We start from the raw sequence: 21,917 nt of genomic DNA, 5'->3' as shown, positions 1-21,917 counted from the left end.
AAAGCAAAACGACCTGTTCAACATGGTAAAAAAGACCTGTCAAGGACATCAGATCCATGAGGGTTACCTCACACCTACCCCATCTTCCTGGGCACAGCCCAAGTGCCTTGAATAAAACCGAAGCCAGGTATTCTCTGCTGGGCACAGTTATGTGAACTGTGGGCATGAGGACATGAGACCCCTGGCCAATGTAATGGTATAGAGGCTTATATGGATGTGATTAGACCAGAAAAACGGTGCCTTTAGAGTCTTGTGTTACTGGTTCCTGCATTGGGAGACCTGTACTGCCAAAATCATCCAGTGCAGGCCTGGTCTGATTTAGCCAAAAGCTGAGTGCGCAAAGGAAGCTGTTCAGTACATGGCAGCAACTATCCCAGTAACTCTGAAGGAGTGGGGTAGAGTAAGGGAATCGTGAGATAAACTGTTGTACCAGAGCTAATGAAAAGTCCTGCCATGTGAGGAGGACTCTTGATTGGCTTGAAAACTCTTCCAACCCACTTACCTCTCCTGCTTGCCAGAAAATGCGGATTTTTCAGTGAAATCTCAACACCCAAAACATCTCCATGTGGAAATAGTTTTCCTGTCCCCTGCTGCTAGGCATAGGGTCATACCACTCATCCTTCCTGACATTTACCCATGGTGAATGAAGACAGTCGCCTTTGTAGGAGTCCCTAGCCGCATTGCAGCTCATGAGAGCTTTTTATCTGAATAAAAAATATTTTCTACAAAACCCAAATAATTTCTGGGAATTGGGAAGGAGCTAGGAGCTGACCAAGGGAAGTGTACCTGAGTTCCAGGGGTTATTGCAGCTGGCCCATGGTAGCACTGTGGTGAAGGAGCTGAACAGGTAGAAGAGTGCCCAGGACAGGATGATGATGTAGTAGATATTCAGGTAGCACTCGATGACTTGTGAGGCATATCCAATTCCTATGAAGGAAAGCAAAGGAGGTGAGGATGGGGCTGCCAACCAACTCCCAACATGTCGGGCTTAACCCCAAACAAAGACATAGACTATGCCATGGTAAGAAGGGTGCAACACCAACCACATGGCTCACTAGAGAATAGGGCAAGACCTACTTCAGGAAAAGAGAAAGGATTTTGTGACTGTGCATGCAGACAGGAAACATTGTTGATATCTCTAGACAGGTCTATGGTGGAACAGAGAGAAAACCTTTTGCTGATGGGAAAACTTTTTTCTGACCACTACCATGCCACTGCATTATGCTGCCTCTCCTGCAGGAAAGCCAGCTCTAGCCTTTAAAGAAAAGAAATGCAGGTGAGTTTCCTCCTTCTGGAAAGACTCAGGCAAAAAAGGTTCTCATAGCTGATATACATCATGCATAAAGTATGGTGTTGGGGCAAAAGTACAGACTTAGGAGCTGAACTCTGGTCTTGGGTCCTGCTTGTGTCCATCGCTCACTAAGACATCAGAATGGTAATCGGGTCAGAAAGACCCAATTCATTTGTTTAAAACTGGTTGTCAGTGCCCTTTGAGATGCCACTGCTGTCCACCTCCATGCCCCATGCCAAAGCACAGGGGTCTCCAGCGCAGGAGGTCCCGGACTGCCCAGGGAGTTTCAAATAGCACTACACACCTGTGCTTGAGCAAACTAACCAGGCCTTTAATCTGCCTGAGCACAGGTTTCTCTGTCTGCAAAACATGGGTAATAAGCTCTCCTCTGGACAGGAGAATTGTGGATGTTAGATTCATTAATGCCATTAAACAACCTTCCCCAGGGCCCCAGGAGCCCTGGTTCTTATACCTGTGCTTTAAGCACCACCCCAGCCCATCTCTGGGCTGTCAGACTGGTGCATGTTTTGTGATCCCCCTCAGTTTGCAGGACACCAGCCTGCAAACGCTGCCACAGCAGCCTTGGGCACAGCGATGGGCAAGGAAAGCACTATAAGACAGCCAGCCTTCCTCATCCTCTTCTTTTTTCAGTATTTGTCCTGGACTACATGCAGGTGTTTGTTTGTGTATTGACACTTCCATCCTCCTCCTCCTGCTTGCTGGCCATTCTGCTCTCCTCTCTCCTGGGCTCTGAGCATCTCAAAGCAGAGACCATCGCTCAGCTGGACCAGCACAGCCCCCAGCCAGCACCACATGCCCTCAGTCACCTACGGGGGAGTCGGGGCACTGCCCCTGCACACGCAGCAGTCACCAGGAGAGATAACAAGGCTGGGAGAGAAAGGAAGGGAGGGAGAATAAAAGAGAAAGAAAAAAACAGAATAACATTTCCAAAAAAGGCTCCGAGCCACTAATTGTTAGAAAGTGCTGCCAGCAATTCCCATAACTTGACTCACCTTCAAAGATGGGACAGATCTTCCTCCAGGCAGTGACCCCTCCCTGGCTGGTATACTGCCCCAGTGCCGTCTCCAGGAAGAACAGGGGGATCCCACAGGTGAAAAGGAAGATTAGGTAAGGGATGAGGAAGGCTCCTGCAGAGAGGGGTGAGATGCTGCCTCAGAAACCTCTTTAAAACCTTATCCCCACCACCCCTTGCCAGGTACCTGGGGCCACAGCTGGAATCGGCTAGATAAACGCAAATATTTCTCTGAATTAACTGCAACCTCTGCTAAAAAAACCAAGGTCTCCAACACCATCATTTCTCAGAAAAAAAATGCAAGCGTGGTCTGTCTTGTGCTACTGCAGTACTTCTGTGTTTGGTCTTGGCCAAAACCTAGAGGTAAGGAGTAATCAGGCAAGGGGACAAAAAAAGACAGCGCTGGAGAAATTCTCCCTGCTTCACTCTCCTGACCTCATTCTAGCTTTCAGCAGGAGTCAGACGAAGCAAAAGGAGTCCTTGTTTCATATAACCACACTTGTTCTGCCTTTCCCAGGAGTCACAGCAAAACTCCCACATGCCCAGAGGATACAAACCTGGAGGCTGGTGACATTTCTTGGTAAGTAATAAATTTGCTGGGATATAAATTTGCTTGAAACATATTTCACGTCAAATTTGAAAAGCAGTTTGCACCAGAATGGAAATAGGGGAAGGGCAACAGAGTATCTTTCCATCATTTTCAAAATGAAAAAATTTAACTTCTCTCTTCAAATTCAATTTTTTATTAAAATATAGAGAAATGTCTTCAGAGAAATCAGACTGAAATAGCCCTCAGATTAACCCTTGATGAAATGGAAGAGGAAGGGGAGAGAAAGCAGTTTTTTTTTCAGAAACAATGACCAACAAATATAATGCATCAGAAAAGATAAACCAAAAAAAGGGGGGTTTAATGCCCTGTTCAGCTGTCTGAACCTTTTTTCCCTTCTTTTTGGTTCTGCTGCCAAACTGAAACACCCGATATTTTCGCTGTTCTGCTTAAAACTGCTCCTGAGATCTCAGTTTCACTGCTGACCTTCCTTCTAGCACCTCACAGTCTTTCTCCCCATCATTAGTGTAGGTTTTCACACTTTCTCTCCTCTCCAGACAGGCCAAGGTGACTGCCTTCCTTGCTGGAACAACTGTCAAGGACTTGCCATCCCATACAGTAAACTTTGGGTCATGAGTACCTCCCACTGCCAGTGTCTGGAGAGCACCTTGGCTGTTTGCAACAGAGATGAGGGCCCCTTTCTCAGCCAAGCCAGATGTTGTCCCCCAGGCCCTTTCCTCCCCTGCCAGCACAGGCATTTGCACTGAAATTCCTTCCCATGACAATTAGCAATACTTCCCTTTGTTTTTAAGCCAACAATGTTACAATAACAAACAACATCCAAATTTCCCCTAAACACAGCTGTGCTGTAGCTGCAGGGGACCTGGGGCCAGAGGGAGGGAGGCTGCTTCGCAGCGTCAGTCCAGGTTTGCAGAGCAGGGAATGGGAACTGCATGTGCTAAACTAGAGGCAGCTGCTGCTTTTGGTACTGCAAGACATCTATCTGTATGCCAAATCTGCAAGACAGCTTTATTATCCTGCACACACATGAGCCTTTCAGCAGGTCCCAAACCCTCTCCTCTGATACTATTTGTCCCAGAGGTTGATTCATTTTGGTCTCTGAGTAATGACGGCTTTCTCACACCTCTATTGTCTTTCTTAACCTTCCCAGGGCAGTTACCAGCTGAAACTCCAGTTGTGATCTCCTCCCCAGTTTGCTGCTCCGCTGGAAAAGACTTGCCCTGAGAGGGGCCTCCAGAAACAGACCCTCTTTCCTGACAAGTCAGTAACGAGTTCGGGATGCTGAGCAATTAGATCAGGTTTGAAAGTGCAACCATAGGTAAGTTTACGCTCAGTTGCTTTACAGCAACTTAGCACAGTTCTTCTTATGACATCTGTCTTTACAGCTTTATAACCGTCTCACTATATAGGAAGGTGGAGAAAGATCACAGGACAGCCCCCTTGCCGGGTACCGGGGGCCGCAGCTGGAAGCGGCTAGATAAATGCAAATATTTCTCTGAATTAACTGCAACCTCTGCTAAAAAAACCAAGGTCTCCAACACCATCATTTCTCAGAAAAAAAATGCAAGCGTGGTCTGTCTTGTGCTACTGCAGTACTTCTGTGTTTGGTCTTGGCCAAAACCTAGAGGTAAGGAGTAATCAGGCAAGGGGACAAAAAAAGACAGCGCTGGAGAAATTCTCCCTGCTTCACTCTCCTGACCTCATTTAGCTTTCAGGCAGGAGTCAGACGAAGCAAAAGGAGTCCTTGTTTCATATAACCACACTTGTTCTGCCTTTCCCAGGAGTCACAGCAAAACTCCCACATGCCCAGAGGATACAAACCTGGAGGCTGGTGACATTTCTTGGTAAGTAATAAATTTGCTGGGATATAAATTTGCTTGAAACATATTTCACGTCAAATTTGAAAAGCAGTTTGCACCAGAAGAATGGAAATAGGGGAAGGGCAACAGAGTATCTTTCCATCATTTTCAAAATGAAAAAATTTAACTTCTCTCTTCAAATTCAATTTTTTATTAAAATATAGAGAAATGTCTTCAGAGAAATCAGACTGAAATAGCCCTCAGATTAACCCTTGATGAAATGGAAGAGGAAGGGGAGAGAAAGCAGTTTTTTTTTCAGAAACAATGACCAACAAATATAATGCATCAGAAAAGATAAACCAAAAAAAGGGGGGTTTAATGCCCTGTTCAGCTGTCTGAACCTTTTTTCCCTTCTTTTTGGTTCTGCTGCCAAACTGAAACACCCGATATTTTCGCTGTTCTGCTTAAAACTGCTCCTGAGATCTCAGTTTCACTGCTGACCTTCCTTCTAGCACCTCACAGTCTTTCTCCCCATCATTAGTGTAGGTTTTCACACTTTCTCTCCTCTCCAGACAGGCCAAGGTGACTGCCTTCCTTGCTGGAACAACTGTCAAGGACTTGCCATCCCATACAGTAAACTTTGGGTCATGAGTACCTCCCACTGCCAGTGTCTGGAGAGCACCTTGGCTGTTTGCAACAGAGATGAGGGCCCCTTTCTCAGCCAAGCCAGATGTTGTCCCCCAGGCCCTTTCCTCCCCTGCCAGCACAGGCATTTGCACTGAAATTCCTTCCCATGACAATTAGCAATACTTCCCTTTGTTTTTAAGCCAACAATGTTACAATAACAAACAACATCCAAATTTCCCCTAAACACAGCTGTGCTGTAGCTGCAGGGGACCTGGGGCCAGAGGGAGGGAGGCTGCTTCGCAGCGTCAGTCCAGGTTTGCAGAGCAGGGAATGGGAACTGCATGTGCTAAACTAGAGGCAGCTGCTGCTTTTGGTACTGCAAGACATCTATCTGTATGCCAAATCTGCAAGACAGCTTTATTATCCTGCACACACATGAGCCTTTCAGCAGGTCCCAAACCCTCTCCTCTGATACTATTTGTCCCAGAGGTTGATTCATTTTGGTCTCTGAGTAATGACGGCTTTCTCACACCTCTATTGTCTTTCTTAACCTTCCCAGGGCAGTTACCAGCTGAAACTCCAGTTGTGATCTCCTCCCCAGTTTGCTGCTCCGCTGGAAAAGACTTGCCCTGAGAGGGGCCTCCAGAAACAGACCCTCTTTCCTGACAAGTCAGTAACGAGTTCGGGATGCTGAGCAATTAGATCAGGTTTGAAAGTGCAACCATAGGTAAGTTTACGCTCAGTTGCTTTACAGCAACTTAGCACAGTTCTTCTTATGACATCTGTCTTTACAGCTTTATAACCGTCTCACTATATAGGAAGGTGGAGAAAGATCACAGGACAGCAGTCTTCAGTTTGGGTCGGGGAATGTGTGTTGGGCAGGGGAGATATTTATAGGTGGAAAATGTCTTTTTTGAAATTTCAAGGACTTTTCAGTGGCAAGAATACCTTTGAGTGTCATGGGAAAGACAGTGCCTTGTCCCGTACTAGTTTGTTGGCCGTCTGGTTCCCTACAGCACTAGAGAGAGAAATGTACCTTCTACAGTAGTAGCATACTTTCTGCAATGGCAGTGTGTGAGCTGTGAGGGAAGGACTCTCTCATCCTAATCTTTCCCAAGCCTAGCCTTGTTGGCCTCTGAATCACAGCCCTAGGTATTCCAGAGTAGTTTAATTTAAAAAAAAAATATTCAATAGATATCTAAAATGAACAAAAGTAGCCTTTTCTCTTACACTAATTAGCATACAAATTGCAAGGACTACTGAACCAGGTACCATAAGCATAAACTATGTGAAGATATCATCTGAGCTCAGGAAGGAATTTTCCATGCAAAAAACATGACTTCTGTCTCAAACGTCACTGCAGAATGGACTGTTCAATCAGATGCACCACTAGTGTTTACTAACTCGTGCTGGTCTGATTTGCTCTTGGTGCCTCCAGTGCCTACCATTAAAACCTCAGAGAAGTAGACTGGAGGATCTGCTAAAAACCATCCCAAGTTCAAGAAAAACTCCTTCCATTTTCTTTAACCATCCTCTTATCCAACCCCCACTTGGTTCAGAGGAGACATTGTATTGACTCCTGCTTGATTTGGATAAACTCCAGTAACAGCACAGGGGACAGGAATTTGGTAGTCCTGGGATGAACAACAGCTGAATCACTCATCCATTGGTGACAGATCACAGCACCTTGGGAAAGAAAGGCCTTTGTGGCACGGTCTGCAGAGAAAGGAAGTTTAAAGTGGGGGGAACATGCAAGGCCCAAAGCGTTATTTCAAGGTGTCTCTAGAGAACAAGAACAAAAGAGAAGTTATTGCTGTATTTGACATGTAATTTATTATTCCTCCTTTTCTTTTATAAAGTTAGATTTTGATTCACCAAGAAAAGTTAGTGACAGTCAATTATTCCCTTCCTCTTTCCCAGTTTCATTTTATTGTTATGAGAAAGTTTAATTTTTAACCATGTAATGATCTTATTGCAGTGTTATCGGAAAAGGAGAGTCATGCAAGAAACAAAAGGAAAGGGGAACAAACTCTTCCTGGGGACGGCTTTTGCTAGCAGTGGGTTGACCACTGGGAGAACTGTTCCTGGGGAAGAGGTAGCAACGTCCTCCTTCTTCCTGTCCTCTGAGAAAATCATTCACATGCATGTTCTCCGAGATGGCCCTTCCATCTTATATTTGCCTATATGACAAGCCAAGGTGCTTCAGCGTTTGGTATCTGGTACCCTCCCTCATTTCTTTAACTGATCGAGTTGTACTGACACAATAAAATATTGCGTTTCTCTAATAACCACAGGGCAGCCAGCCCTGTGAGAGGAGCTGGTGGGAGATCAAGTGCCCTGGAGAAGGAAGCGGGCACCCAGGTGCAAGGAAGGGGGGGTTCAAGGCCTTGGCAAGGATACCGGTGCCATCAAAGCCTTTCCTCCTCTGTAACAAGGGCCTGAGAGAGGTGGGCGTGACACAGAGGGTGGGAAAAGGGAATTACGTAGAAGGAGATTGCTGCTGGCTTTTTGCCCACTCACAGTTTTCTGATAGTTTCAGAAGACCATCTGTCTCTCGAGATGCTCAAGAGCCTTGAAGAGTTACTAAAGTTCAATTCAGCATCCAAACTTGGGACAGCTGCTTTGAGAAACAGTGCCCGCTAGGGAACTGGATTGACCCCTCAGCACTATTCCTCCTGGTTTTAGCAGGAGCTAACTTGCTGGAGGACAGGGCAAGGGAGTGCATGTAGGGGCACATAAGGCATAGGAGAAATGGGTCCTGGCATGCATGTGTCTCGTCATGCCTACAGACCTAGGACCACTCATGCATGCTGTGAACTTACCACCGCCGTTCTTGTAGCAGAGGTACGGGAACCTCCACACGTTACCCAGACCGATGATCTCCCCAGCCACAGACAGCACAAATTCCATTTTGCTACTCCACTGGCCTCTCTCTTCCATTTCCTCCTTTTTTATCTCTTCAGGAACTTCAGTGGCCCCATTGGGCTCTCCTTCCTTAGCCGCAGCTCTTGTCATGGCTCTGTGGGACAGAGCAAAAAGAGAGCATGGGACATAGGGAGCTGCTGTGGGACACACTAGTTGGAAGAGGAGGGAGGGAACCAGTCACCACAACAGATGTGTTCCTAGTATGACCATGAGGTTCTCCTCATCTTGGGAAAATGGCTTATTTAGCATCAGGATGAAGCATTTTCCCCAGGTTATGTCTGTGGAACAGAAAGTCTGTTCTGAAGGGACAGAGGAAAGGTCACTGGTCAGGTGAGAAGGACCCACCCGCATCACCCCTTCACTGGACTCACCCCCGAATTCACCCTTCCCCACCACAGGACCCTTCCTCATCCTTCCCAGACCACCAGCCTTACTGTACCTCCAGCTGTCCCTCCGTACATTGACTAAATGTTCTGCATCTCCACTGCTGCTGGAAACTTGGCTGGGACTTTGGAAACAGCAGTTCAGAGGAAAAGAAAAGGAGCTGGAGCTGAAGCAGTGCATGGGGGCAGGAGTTTCCTTTCCCCGTGTGCTTTATACCGCAACTGTCTTCTTCTGGAGTGGTTTCAGAGAGAAGGATAGAAATCTTGCGGACTAATAGTCTGAACAAGAATGGACAACCTACCATCTTATTTCAAGGTATTGCCAGGAACGCTGTCTTTGACCCCCTGGACACCATGTTACACTACCATACAGCCTGCCACCTCAGCAAAACGCACACACGTTTATTTGACTGAGGCTCCCTTCAATAGCAAACAGACATGAGCAACAAACCTCCCCCTCCATGCCCAACCCTGCAAAAAATACAGAGCAAGGAAACAAAGTCCCTGAGATGAGCAAAAGGACCTCATACTTGTGAGGTGTTTCAGGTCTGGACAAGGGTGTACTAAGATTAGACAAGCTCAATTATTGCAGTGAAAAGGTTAGTAGGAAAAAGCCCAGCCATGGAAACACAGAGCAAAGTCACTGTTGGAGGAGGCACGTTGAACGTGGCTGGGCCTGTAGGGTGGTACAAGGAAGATGTTCTCCGGTCTGTACTAAATCCTGAATTATGTTTAGCATCATCTTAATTAAGCAAAGTTAGTGGCTGCTTGTTACAAGATACAATTTTCTATCATACACAAAGTCCTTTAATTGGTTAGTTAATTTAAATCTAGCCAAAATTCACACAGATCAGATTGAATCTTCTTGTTGACAACATTTTCATATTGTTTACAGGCATTTGATTATGAGAAGAAACTAAAGTGTGAAGAGAGAAAGCTCCCTTTGACGTAGCTAAAAAAATTCTCCTCAAAAGCTTGCTCTAATGAGTTACCCAAGGTAGGGATGCACATGTGAGTCCAGCCAGAAAGCACAGACGTAACACGAGCAGGGTAGCTGATGAACTATGCCAGGGAAGCCCTAACTGTAGCTACATCTCGCTGGTGGCATTACTGAGCAGAAGTTGGCCTTTGAAGGGGTGACTGGCATCAGCAAGGGATACACATTTCCATGTTGGGATTAGGAAACTACACTGGAAACAAGCCTCTCCAAAGCAGCAGCATCTCATGCTAAAGGCTTCCATTCCTACCAGCTGCGAGTGCTAAGAAATCAGGGCTTTGTTCCTTCACATTAACTTTCAGATTCAGTTTGCTGGTGGTTTGACAGGTTTTTTAATAGCACATCTATCATTCCCTTGTTGCCTCCTGAGGGGACATCTCCATCTCCAGGGAGCAGCAGGGACAGCAATCTGCACCACCCACACTACTTAACTCTTCTTCCTCTGCCCCCGGATCTGCTCTGGACCACGTCAGCTTGCTCTCTCCCAGGCAAAGTCCAAGCACAGCTCTGGAGGTGGTTCAGTCCAGGGACCTCTCCCAGGCAGCACAATGAGCAAGACCTCACCACGCTTGATGACCTCTATCCGATAGGACCACCAAACCTATCCATCAACCTTTTGCACCAGGATGGTGCACCAGGACCAGGATGGCAAACCATTTCCTCCCTCCTTGTGCCTAGTCTCTCTCCAGTCATCTCCCTCCAGGCTAGCATCAGGGTATAAGCCATCTCATGGGGACTAGGGACTACCAGGGAGTCTGAGCTTACTGGGAATAAAAGCAAGTGTGGTCCTAACATCAAACTGGCCCAGTAGCCTAGAAATACCATGGCACTTGTTTTGGTGTAGTTTTCAATGAGGCAAAGGGGAAACAGGAGCAGGAACTGGTTGGCCATGCTTGCACTTACTTCATACAAGACAGCATCATTACCACTGTGTCTCATTTGCTTCTGTAAGTTTCCCAGTGCAAATGAAATTATTTCCTAAATGCTAACCCTCTGGATACATCAGGCCCTGGGGCAAAGAAAGATGCTTGCATATGAAAAGACAACTTCTATTGAATGTTCATCACAAAGCAAGCAGTTTTTGGCACAAGGCATGTTTCCTCCCTCTGTCATTCAAGTAAAGAAAGGAAACCACATCTCACAGTGTAATACACCAATTGCTCTCTAAATGCCCATGGCAACAACAGTCTTTGTTCCCCCATCTGCCTTGGTGCTGAAGGGCCCATTCTATTCTCTTTGAAATCAGCAGCAGATTTCCACCGACTCTGAATGCAGGGGGCTGAATCCCATGCAAGGCATTAACACTGCCTTTAGTAAGAGGGGCTGCAGCAAGAACAGGGGAGCATAAACCATGGAGGAGGGCAGCCAGGGATCAGCAAAGACCATCCTCCAGGCTATATAGCTGCCTCTTCAAAAACATTGCAGAAAGATTCTGGTCCCTTCTTAAATTTGAGAGGTTTTTAGAGTTATTTCCAATAAGGGCTTACACATAGGCAGTACCGCTGTGGGCACAACCAGTCTCAGTGTCAAATGCAGATGCACCAGGGCACTAAGGAAGCAACCTCCCTTTTTTCTCCAGCCCCTGCCCTTTATGGTCCATATGCTGGAAAGCACCTATTTACTGGTATGGCTTGCGCTGCCCCAAACCCACCATGTACTACAGCACGTGTGTATCTATGCTTGAGTGTGCTGCTGAAGCAGTTCTCCAACAGGCTTATACAAACCTCTAACCCCACATTTAAAGAAGGGTGCAACCCAGAAATCAAGGCACACACCCTAAATGTTGGCTGGTGCAGAGCTAGCAGCTCTGCAGCTCACCAACAGCTCACCAGCACGGAGGTCCTCCCAGTGCCAACTTTGCCCCCTTCACTTAGCTCGCCTGCTGGGTTGGATCGGGAGGTGGAAACATCAGGTCCTCCAGCCAGTCTTTTCTCAGCTTCTGAAGCCTAGGCAAGGCCCCTTTCCCCACTGCCTGCTCGCAGCAAGGCCTGCCAGCTGGCTAATCAGTTCATTCAGATGCTGCAGCACAGTCTCCTCATCTTTGAGAGGAGCAGAGCTTCACGCACTGTCAAATGTGAGAGAAAAAATAACACATACTTAATGAAATGTGTTTGATCTGTCACAGTCTTTGGCACGTTCCAATTTGCTGCAGTCCAGGGCACATTATCAAGTACAATGATGCTTAAGTCTGGGCTTATTGAGGATGTCATGAGAAGCTGACAGGAGAGGACTTAGCTAATTCTTTGCTTTTATTCTTTTAATGCAAGGTGGCTCCAAGAGCCAGCCATTATTTTTACTAATATTTGTGTTTTACCTGTTTTTGTGTTAGACCTGTTTCACACATGGGGGCGGGGGAAGATCACAATCAGGGAGTCAGCTCCTCTCACCTAACCCCAGGAAGGCAATGCCCTGAGTGCCAGCCCGCAGCCTCAACCCTGTCACCAGCCCCCACCTCAGGGACGCCTGGACCAGGGCTTTGGCTCTGCACCTGTCCTCTGACTCCTGAATAGGCCAACACAAAGGACAGAAGCTGGGACGCTGCAGTAGGGAACAGGGCTGGGACAAACACAGACCAGCAGGGCAGATGCAGCACTTGTGGCTTCATTTTCCTGTTTTAAAAAGGGGGAAAGCACCCTGGTTATGGAATCAAACCTTTTTAACTGGGAACAGGTGGTAGATTAAACCAGTGCCTAAAGTTTTGGCCCTTCGTGCCATGAGCTTCAGCTTCTCCCTTCCCAGACAAAGCGACGCACAGCATTACACATTCCCACTACTTTCCTCTCTGCTTTGCCTGCTGTTTCTATGAGAAAGCCTATTCACACACCTCCTGGCTCTTTTCCTGAACATCTAATCCTACTGTGCCCCTGCCCTATATGTTCTCAGGCCAGATGGGGACTCAAATGACTTCTTGTTTCCAGCTAGGAACAATTTGGCTCTCCCACAGCAGCCACAGCCACCCACTGTGTTACATCCTCCCTGACAGGCAGACATTTTCTTCTCCCTTTGGATGCTCCTCTCCTCAGTACACGAGTTCAGAGAAAAGACTGCCCCTTGCTGTCTGCCTGCACTTTTTCTGCTGTTCCTTCACCAAAGTTTGGAGAAAAATCCTCTGACTCCTTTGTTCCCAGCCTCTTTTTTCCCTCTGCCATAAAGTTTTTCCAACTGTTAAGATGCCACCTGACGCAATCCACAGTCTACCCCTCTCCTGGACCCACTCAGCCATCACCACCACCACCTTCCCTCCTCAGCTCCCTCTGACCTTGCCAGTCTCTTCTACAGAGGTGCCCTGCTGTATTTTCAACCCTTTGAGGAGGTGCCTTTTTCCAGGCCTGGAGTACCCTTTGCAGACATGACCCCCAGCCTGCCGTCTTCCCACAGAGAGGAGGGAGCTTCCTCTGTGCCCGGTGCAACAGGCAGCTCTGTATGAAACGGTACTGGACTTGGTACTGGGCTTGGTGCACGGACACAGCCACATTTTTCCCCACGAGATTTATTGCTGAGAAAATAAGAATACACCTGGATTCCCCCAGGCACTGGAAAGAGAGCAGGCAGCATGTAGGCAGCCATAAACACAGACCACACCAAGAAGTTCCCTTCTTCAGTATTTGAATGAGGTAGCCCAGTCTCCCCTTGGTCACGAATTTTGGGCTGTGTTTGTCCCAGACCTACCACCATGGGATCCTTCAAGTATGGCCACAAAAGGCAAGGAAAGCCAAGGACACCTCTGAAGTGCTGTGGACACTCACCAGTTGGGTCTGATGTGCGGAACGCACGATGCAGAGATGCAGGAGAACAGTGTTTGTTGTCTTTATTTGGGAACAAGCTGCAACTAAACGGGGGAGGCAGGAATCAGAAAAAGAGGAGAATGAAAGTGTCCTTTGAAAGCAAATCATGGTGGTATTCTCAGCCTCTCCCAGGGCAAAAAGGGCTTATTCAGGGTTGCTCAGCTGAGACAAGGAACAAGAGAAAGATGAGAGACACGAAGGAGAAGCCACCTGGCGTTTTGGCACCAGAGGAAGAAGCCATTAGAGATTCTCCTAAAGCTTTTCTTCCCGCAAACTTACTGCCTGTTCCCGACTGCCATCACACAGGAGCTCCTACTGCTGGGAAGTTAGCATCCTCTGTTTGACCTCTTCTGCTGTTTTATCTTAAGGCAAATGAGAGGAGTACAATCTCAAGAGTGAACAGTGAAACAGAGCGAACAGTGAACAGAGATGTCATTAAAAAGCAGCCAGTAGCACTTATTAGAGGAAGCACAGTTTTAAAGCACCTTTGGACACTCGTAGGTTCTGCCTGAGCTGCAGAAAGCAGAATCACAGGTGACGCTGCAGACAGCTGCACTGCATTCATATTTCTTGGTTTCATTTTGAAACAAGCAGCGACCAAGCATGTAAACTGCAATTTAAGGCGGGGAGGGAGGAATCGGAAAGTAAGCAGGCTGGGCTGTGTTACAAAAGGAGGAGCAGGAGGACACAGAAAATTCTCAGGTTGCACAGTATGAGCCAGCAGTTAGTCCGCAGCTGAAATCCTGCATTGCATTTCTATGGCGGGAGGCGGGGGCGGTTGTGGGAGCAGAGGCAGAAAATCAGGGCTCAGTGAGGAACAGCAGTGCCAAGGTACAGTTTAAGGAACAAACCCGGCTAGATTAGTGCATGGGGGTTGCTACTGGAATAGGTCGTATCTGCAAGATGGACAGGAAAATATTACCAGTAGAAGTGCTTTCCAGCCAATCTAAGAGCAGCTACATGAGTGGGGACGGCTGCTTCAACCACTGCTGCTTCCAAACCCAAATGCTGCTGGAGACCGGCTCACTCCAGCTGCAAAAAGGAGAAAGGCAAGGGAAGATGTAGCAAGAGAAAAACCGATCAACTCCAGGATGGCAGTCAAAATTAAAATGCCTTTAATTTCAAGCTGTTGAAAGCTAGTTGGCTTCTTTACACCTTCTAATTAACTTCCAGGTTGTGTGGGCTGCAGGGCATTCTCAAAGCATCTGTTCAGCAAGGTTCATGGGGCACAGGAGGCTGTCACAAGGATCAGATCCTGCTTACATTTTCTCCAATGCGAAATAAGAGCAATGCTTCTGCAGTCAGTGAGTTTGCTGCTTACTGACACCAGCAAGAGTGAGATAAGAAGCAACTGTGAGTTTACTAATGACATGTACATCTGTGATACAAACTGCAAGGATTATAGAGCGTCATCCTTCAGAGCACACACACCCAGCTCAGGAGGGGACCAGATGGCTCCTGCCCTGTCCTCTGCTGCCAGGACAGGAGAGCCTCCCAAGTACCTAACAATGGCTGGACTTTCCTGAGGATCAGTGGCAAATCCCTTGCTAAAAGCAGTGTAGGCTGTTGTTCTCAGTGCCAGTTCAGTCTCTGTTGATGTCCGTGGCTCACCATTCCCACTCTGGGCTACAGAGACACAGAGGTGGTTTCTTACTTCAGCCTAGAAAAAAAATCAAGACTAACTGATGAAGTCCATGAATGGGGTGTAAATATGATCAGAAACCAGTCTTTGCCTTTGCATCAAACCAGATACTCTCAAGACCTCCACTCAGCCCATAGTCTGGTTGTATCCGCTGTCACATAGCAGGAGCATGCAACCACAGCAGAATCCATCTTTCTTACAGAGCACCACAGTGACAGGTCTCCTACAGACACAGAGCCAGCCTGGCCCCAGCCTGGCCCCAGTGGAGCCCCTAGAGACACCCACCTGGTGGCTGGAGGTGTCTGGCCAAAGCCCTGCAGCTGCATCAGGCTTGCTCAGAGGTCCTTGTGCACAACCGAAGTGTGGGGACAGCATGGCTCCTGTCACTGGCTGGAGGAGCGGAGCAGGTGAACGGCACAGAGGGTGAAAGCCACGCTGCTCCGGCACCCGCTCTGCAAACAGGCGCAGCAGGGGCACGGCCGGTCAGCGACCTGTGGTGCAGCGCAGAGGTGCCCCACAGGGACAGGACAGAGTCCACAGGAGGGGACACGGTGGGTACAGAGCTGCCACCTCACTGGGGCAGCAAATTCACAGAGCAAGGCATGCCACCTGGCAGTCCTGGGCAGGTCAGGTGAAGGGAGGGAGGCTGCTAGCCCCCAGCACTGTGGCTTGGCCACCTGCTGCTGACCCAGGTCAGCCTGAGGCTGCAGGCCGAGGGATTAGGGAAGGGTGGGCAGCAAAGCAGCTACCCTCTGCAGGTGCATGCAGGCCCGTGCAAAAATCTTAACCTCTGCAGTGCATAAAATCTGAACCTTGCAGTTGCTTCCCTGGGGCTGCTGCTTTGGGGCAGGAGAGCAGAGGAGCCAGCACTGCTGGTAGCCAACGTCTCCAAAAGTCTGCGGTTCAGAGGCGGGAGAGTAGCACAGGGGATTTAGCATCACACTGCTCTAGGCACTTCTAGCTAAACTCCCCCAGGCAGGCACACCCTGCCTAACCTCCTGAAAGCACAGCCTGGGGGCACTTGCTATCAGAGTGATGAGAAACGTTGAGCACGGGGGAAGAGTACTCAAGCAAAACTCTTCTGAAAGGCAGGTGAGGTTATGGCATGACATGTTACTTTATGCATCCCAGCATGGAGAATGAGGGGAGCCAACAGCTTATTTGGCAGAACCCAGTGCCTCGGCACAGACGCACGCGCAGCCATCGCAGAGCAGCAGAGCAGTGCTGCACGGGCTCCCCGCCATGATCGTCCCCGCACCAAGCTCCCTGTTCAGCCCTGCACAGGGAGCCCAGCACCCCGCACCCTGGTCAGGTGCAGGCTGGAGAACTACCTGGCTGACCCTGGGCAGGCTCAGCCATCCTCCAGTTGGTGCACAGGACAAGGCACATCAGGTGAAATCGGAACAGGCAGAGGTGCATGCAGACTATGAGTCTAGCAGTGCCGTAACCCCTTCCTAGCATTTCCTGCTGTAACGCAGCATTGCAATGCAATGGGACTGCATCCCACCTGCACCCTCCGAGAGGCAAGGTATCTGCTCTCCAACCTGGGGCACCAAAACTTTCCTATAGCCCTGCCCAGGAGCACGGGCAGGTAGACATACGGTGCAGGGCTTGTTAGCCTGCCCTCTGCAAGGATCACATCTGCACCCGTGAATGCAGCAAAGTTGGGCTGTTGCAGAGCTGCAAAGGTCCAAGGTTCAGCCTCGCGTATCAGCAGCTGTCAAAGAGGAAAAACTGGGGCAATGGCATTTCCAATGGCATTGGATGAAAGCCCTGATTAGTAGTGATTACTTTAAAAGCACTGTTGATTTAAGGAGACACAGATCAGGTGTTATGAAACCCCCATGTGTTCTGCCTGGGTTTGTTCGCAAATATGCCCACAGATCCCTAGAGTTTAGCACATGCACAAACTGTGTTGTCTCCCTGCCTTACTCCTTTTTTTTTGTTCCCTCACGGGAACGAATTTGATGAAGCCTCTGAGGCAAGAACAAGGAGCACACTCCTAGACACATCTTTCAGAGCTGCAGCCCCCAAGTCAATGCACCAGGGCCAGCACCTCTGCAGGGCAGCACAGGAGGAGCAGGAGTCACTGCCTGGTGTTTGCAGGAGCTGAAATGCCTACAGCCTACCTAATTCCTAGCACCTTTCCTCCTGTACCTATTATCATCTAGCCATCGCTGCCCTTCATCCCCGTCCCTGTCTGGCCCACTCTCATCTCTCTTCTCAATCTTTCTGCTGTCTGAGTCCTTTTCTTTCTCTCTCTCTGCTGCCGCAACCTTCAGTACCAATTACCCATCCTTCAGGCATCCCTTTGCTCTGCAGCTTCCCGGCAGCCCCCCAGCAGCATCTCTGCTTGTCCTCTCCTATAGGAACCATTGAAAGAAAAACCTCTCCCTTGGGTTGATCCAAACTGAGTATTTGCTCCCCATCCTCCAGCTCCCTCTTCCTTTGCTTAATGTTGGGAAGCTTTTCCCCTTGCAGATTTGCTGGCCCGCTCCCCAGAGCACGGCAGGCAGCTGGCACGCAGCAACTGGCTGCGGGAGGACCAGAGACACCAGCACTCCCAGCGTGACACACACATCCAGACAGATCTGCTCAACGAGCAAACGCCCAACTCACCTGAACCCAGCGCAGGTCTCCCCCGGGCAAGCCCGTCCCGTCCTGTCCCGTCCCGTCCCACTGGAGTCCAGGCAGGGAATCCACTGAGTGCCAAAGAGAAACAGCAAGAGTTAAGGCAAAGACTCCCCTCTCTCCTCCTCCCGTCCCTCCCCCTCCACCAGCTCCCCCCACCAAATTATCACCCAGCTCACTTGTGGGTGGTGGGATTGCAGGAAGGGAGGTGCATCAGGGAGGGAGCACTTTCTCCCCAGCTCCCTTACAACATACACCTCTCCAGACCTTGAACTGTGGCCCTGACATGAAAGCAAGAAAAGAAAGCCACGGTCAGGCAGGGTAAAGGCCCAAAGTTTGCAAAGATCAACCGCAGCCGTCAGTGGAGTGACTCCAGGTCCTCTCGACCTCAGCGGGAGGGAGCTATCCCTTTGCAGACCCCGCGGCATGGCCCAGGCTGGCTGCCGCACGCCCCCACTGCTCTGGGGCTCCAGCACTAAGTGGGACAGTGGCACCCCTTAAAATCATCCTGCAAATGTGCAGAACGAATTGTCTCCATCTCCAGGGACCACTACACTAAACCTGCTTCAACAGCCAAGCTCAAGGCTCACCAACACCATCACGCAGACGGAGCAAAAGGCAGAGAATGGGTGGAGGGGGGACATTTGTCCCGGGTTCACGCAGACCCCTCCGTGCCTGTGCCGTACACTTGCAAGTACAAACACAGCTCATAGGAGAGAGCTCTGTCAGCAGGGAGAGATACTGCCAGAATCTTTATTTTTATAGTGTTTGTGTGCTCGCTAGAAGCAAGCAATCCCTCTGTGCCTTTGCCCTGGCAGCTTTATTTGTATCCACCTCAGCCCCAATGCACTTATCCAGGGCTTCTCGTGACCAACACCAGCAGCAGGCATTCCAATTATGCCATTTTTCTCCAAATAGTTCAGCTCAGATTTTTTTTTTTTAATGTTATGTTTAATGCTATTACTGTTTTGTCTTTTGCTTTGTCTGTTAATGTGCCTGCCAAATTCCTATTGACCTTTTCAGGTACCCATGTGGTCAAACCACAGCAGCATGCAGGATGGAAGCTAGGACACATCCAGCACATGCTCCGATCTGCTTGCCTGTGTCAGAGCTCACCAGATGAGCATCCCCCAGCCCCCTCAGTGGGAAACCTGGGAGCTGACAGCAGCCCTCACCGCCGCAGAGTGGGGAAGTGGTAGGTTTATGTGCCTGCACACTCTATAGAGGTCATTTGTAATGTTGTCTCAAAAAAATCCTCCACGGGTGCTAGAAGCCAGTGAATCAGATCGCGTTAGAGCACGCTGGATTGCCCTGGGGACAAGTGATGCTGGAGACATGCGTGAAGGGAGTCACCCTTGTGCCTGGTGGGTTCCTCAGGATAAACCACTGAGGCCAGCGCTGGAGGCAGTAGGGGAAAACATCTCCTTCTACTTTGAGGGTGTTTATTTACTACCTCAACTGACACTGGGGGCAGCTGGTCTGAGCCCACGCTGCTGGGCAGTGCAAAGAGGGGGCAGAGCAGCTCAGGGTGAGCACTGGGGGACGTCCCCGGGGCTGGGGAGCTCTGAGCCAGCCCAGCCCTGTCCCAGAGGCCCCAGTTGGGCAACGGGGCCATGAGGGCAGAGGGCTGGGGTGGCAGCTGGAGCAGGCAATGCCTCTTCACAGGCAGCCAAAGACAATGTGCAGTACCCAGTTTCCAGGATTAAACTTTCCAAGCATGCTATTTTTCAAAGCCCTGGCTTTCGCCTACCATTTGGGCTGGTTGAGTGGATTAGTCCCATACCCAAAGAAATACAGGCTGCTTCTTCCTTTGCATGGGCTGGGATCAATATCAGAGGGGCCAGGCTCCATCTTCTGCCTTTTGGGGGCTACCTCTGAAGTCCTGAAAGACTACAGGGTGAACATCATGTGCTGGCTACACAACACAGGCACTGCATTGCCTCCGTCCCTACTAATGAAGGACAGTGCCGCTGCCCGTCCTGCCACAGAGGACTGGTGTGACCCAGCACAGCTGGGGAAAAGGTTCAGTAGAGGTTATCCAGATATGAAAAGGGGATTGAGATAAGCCTAGGTAAGCAGAGCTGACCTAAAAACTTGATTTATCCACACTGAAGCGTTTCACAGGAACATCACAGTTTTTTGCAAAACTGTAGATGGGGAATGACCTGTGACATTAAGGTAAAAATAAGAAAGTCAACCTAAATGAAAACTTTATCCAGCAATGTGTGAAAATCATTCTCCAGCAGGAAAAAAGGCTGCTATTTCTGCTTTCCAGCCCAGAAGGTGCCAGAAGTTACACTCAGGCTTCAGAGTTTCCCACCAGGCAATAATTCACTGTGTTTTTAAATCCTGCTACGGGCATGGGGCACATTTATCCCACTGCGGCAGCCTCAGCATGAGGGATTGCACTAGTGTGACGGCCCAGACTGAAAACCAGAAATCACCTTCTGACCGGCTCAGCTGTAGGGGAGTAGAGACTGTGCTCATCCCCGTCCCGGGAGAGGGCAAGGGAAGGGATGACGCACTCCCTGACCACTAATTGCCACCTTCGCTGGCAGAGACAGCCCCTGAGCAGGCACCCTGGGCTGCGCAGCTGTGTAGATAGGACAGGGCTGCTAAAGGATGCGGCAATCTGACTGCAGGTCTCCGCACGGCACGGGTTCCTCCTCCACCATTGCCACAGGTGGAGGCAGCTTCCCACAGGGGCTAACAGAGGGATTATGTGGCAGGATGCAAATTTGTGAGCAAGAGCCACAACCAAGGTTCAGCCAGCACAGGGGACAGACACCGGCCAGGATGAGCCCTGGGAGCTTCTGGGGGGGGATAAATGCCAACCCTAGGAAAGGTGTCTTGACACAGGGATACGGAGGGAGCTGGCGGGGGGAAGAAGCAGCCCTGCTGGTGGCAGGGATGGGGAGAGTGTGGGTGAGGCTGCTCTTAAACACTCCATGCCCAAAAGGGAAGCGCTGCTTGCAATAAATCCTGGAAAAGTTCAAAGCACCCCCCATCTCCAGCCCCTCCCAAAGCAGCAAGAACCCCTCTCAGAGCTAGGACCCCCCCCATGTGTGGCTTTGACACCGGCAGCACTCAGCTCTCCGTAGCCCTCCCCACAGTGAATCACAAGGCACTTTGCAAAGGAAGGGATGGCATCATCTAATTTTGCAGGCAGGAAAACCATGACAGGAGGAAGCCCCATTGCTGTGCCCAAGGAGCAGCACCCTTCTCGCTGGTAGGTCCTGCACGTGGCCTTGAGCTGTAGGATACTCCCCTGCCTTGAAGTCAATGGGCTTGCCACATGGCTAGTCCCACCCTGCCCAGTGACTGCGGTTTGGCTGCCTCTGCTGTTTTCAGCCATGTTGATCCCGCTGCCCTGAGGATCTAACTGATGGGGAGGGGCTTCCCCACACCACTGGGCTCCCTGGGAGCCACCTCAGGTCAGCAGGACCGAGTGGCCCTCGTAGGAGGGGGCTGCCCTGAGTACACGCAGGGTGCACAGGAGGAATGGGAAAGCACTGCTGTCCCACCACACAAAAAGGAGAGTTTATGACCTTTGGAAGAAGGGGCAGGCAACTCAGGAGGACTACAAGGATGTCGTGATGTTATGCAGGGAGAAAATTAGAAGGGCCAAAGCCCAACTAGGACTTAGTCTGGCTACTGCCGTAAAAGATAATAAAAAAAATTTCTATGAATACATTAGCAACAAAAGGAGGGCTAAGGAGAATCTCCAGCCTTTATTGGACGCGGGGGGAAACATAGTGACAAAGGATGAGGAAGAGGCTGAGGTACTTAATGCCTTCTTTGCCTCAGTCTTTAATAGTAACGCCAGTTGCTCTCTGGGTACCCAGCCCCCTGAGCTGGAAGACAGGGACAGGGAGAAGAACGAAGCCCCCATAATCCAAGGGGAAATGGTTAGTGACCTGCTCCACCACTTAGACACGCACAGGTCTGTGGGGCCGGATGGGATCCACCCAAGGGTACTGAGGGAGCTGGGGGAAGTGCTCACCAAGCCACTTTCAATCCTTTATCAGCAGTCCTGGCTAACCAGGGAGGTCCCAGTTGACTGGAGGTTAGCAAATGTGACGCCCATCTACAAGAAGGGCCGCAAGGAGAATCCAGGGAACTACAGGCCTGTCAGTCTGACCTCAGTGCCGGGGAACCTTATGGAGCAGGTCATCCCGAGTGCCATCAGGCAGCATGTACAGGACAACCGGGTGATCAGGCCCAGTCAGCATGGGT

The 21,917-nt window shown here is 49.7% G+C and overlaps 1 protein-coding gene across 1 annotated transcript in view; it reads right to left on the bottom strand.

The window, feature by feature from the left end:
* SLC6A12 (solute carrier family 6 member 12) overlaps window positions 1–21,917 on the bottom strand; it is a 51,407-nt gene that overhangs the window by 28,473 nt on the left and 1,017 nt on the right. The window contains exons 2-5 of the mRNA XM_009288320.2: window positions 17,670–17,752; window positions 8,141–8,337; window positions 2,305–2,439; window positions 787–927 (exon numbers count right to left, since the gene is read on the bottom strand). Of these exons, the coding sequence (XP_009286595.2) occupies window positions 787–927; window positions 2,305–2,439; window positions 8,141–8,333 (469 nt within the window). The 5' untranslated portion in view covers window positions 8,334–8,337; window positions 17,670–17,752. The remainder of the gene's footprint in view (window positions 1–786; window positions 928–2,304; window positions 2,440–8,140; window positions 8,338–17,669; window positions 17,753–21,917) is intronic.

Source organism: Aptenodytes forsteri, unplaced genomic scaffold (assembly GCF_000699145.1).
Source record: "Aptenodytes forsteri isolate BGI_AS27 unplaced genomic scaffold, ASM69914v1 Scaffold56, whole genome shotgun sequence".
In the NCBI taxonomy this organism is placed as follows: domain Eukaryota; kingdom Metazoa; phylum Chordata; class Aves; order Sphenisciformes; family Spheniscidae; genus Aptenodytes; species Aptenodytes forsteri.
Note: the sequence above shows the minus strand (reverse complement) of the source record. Positions and strands in the feature narration are given on the sequence as shown.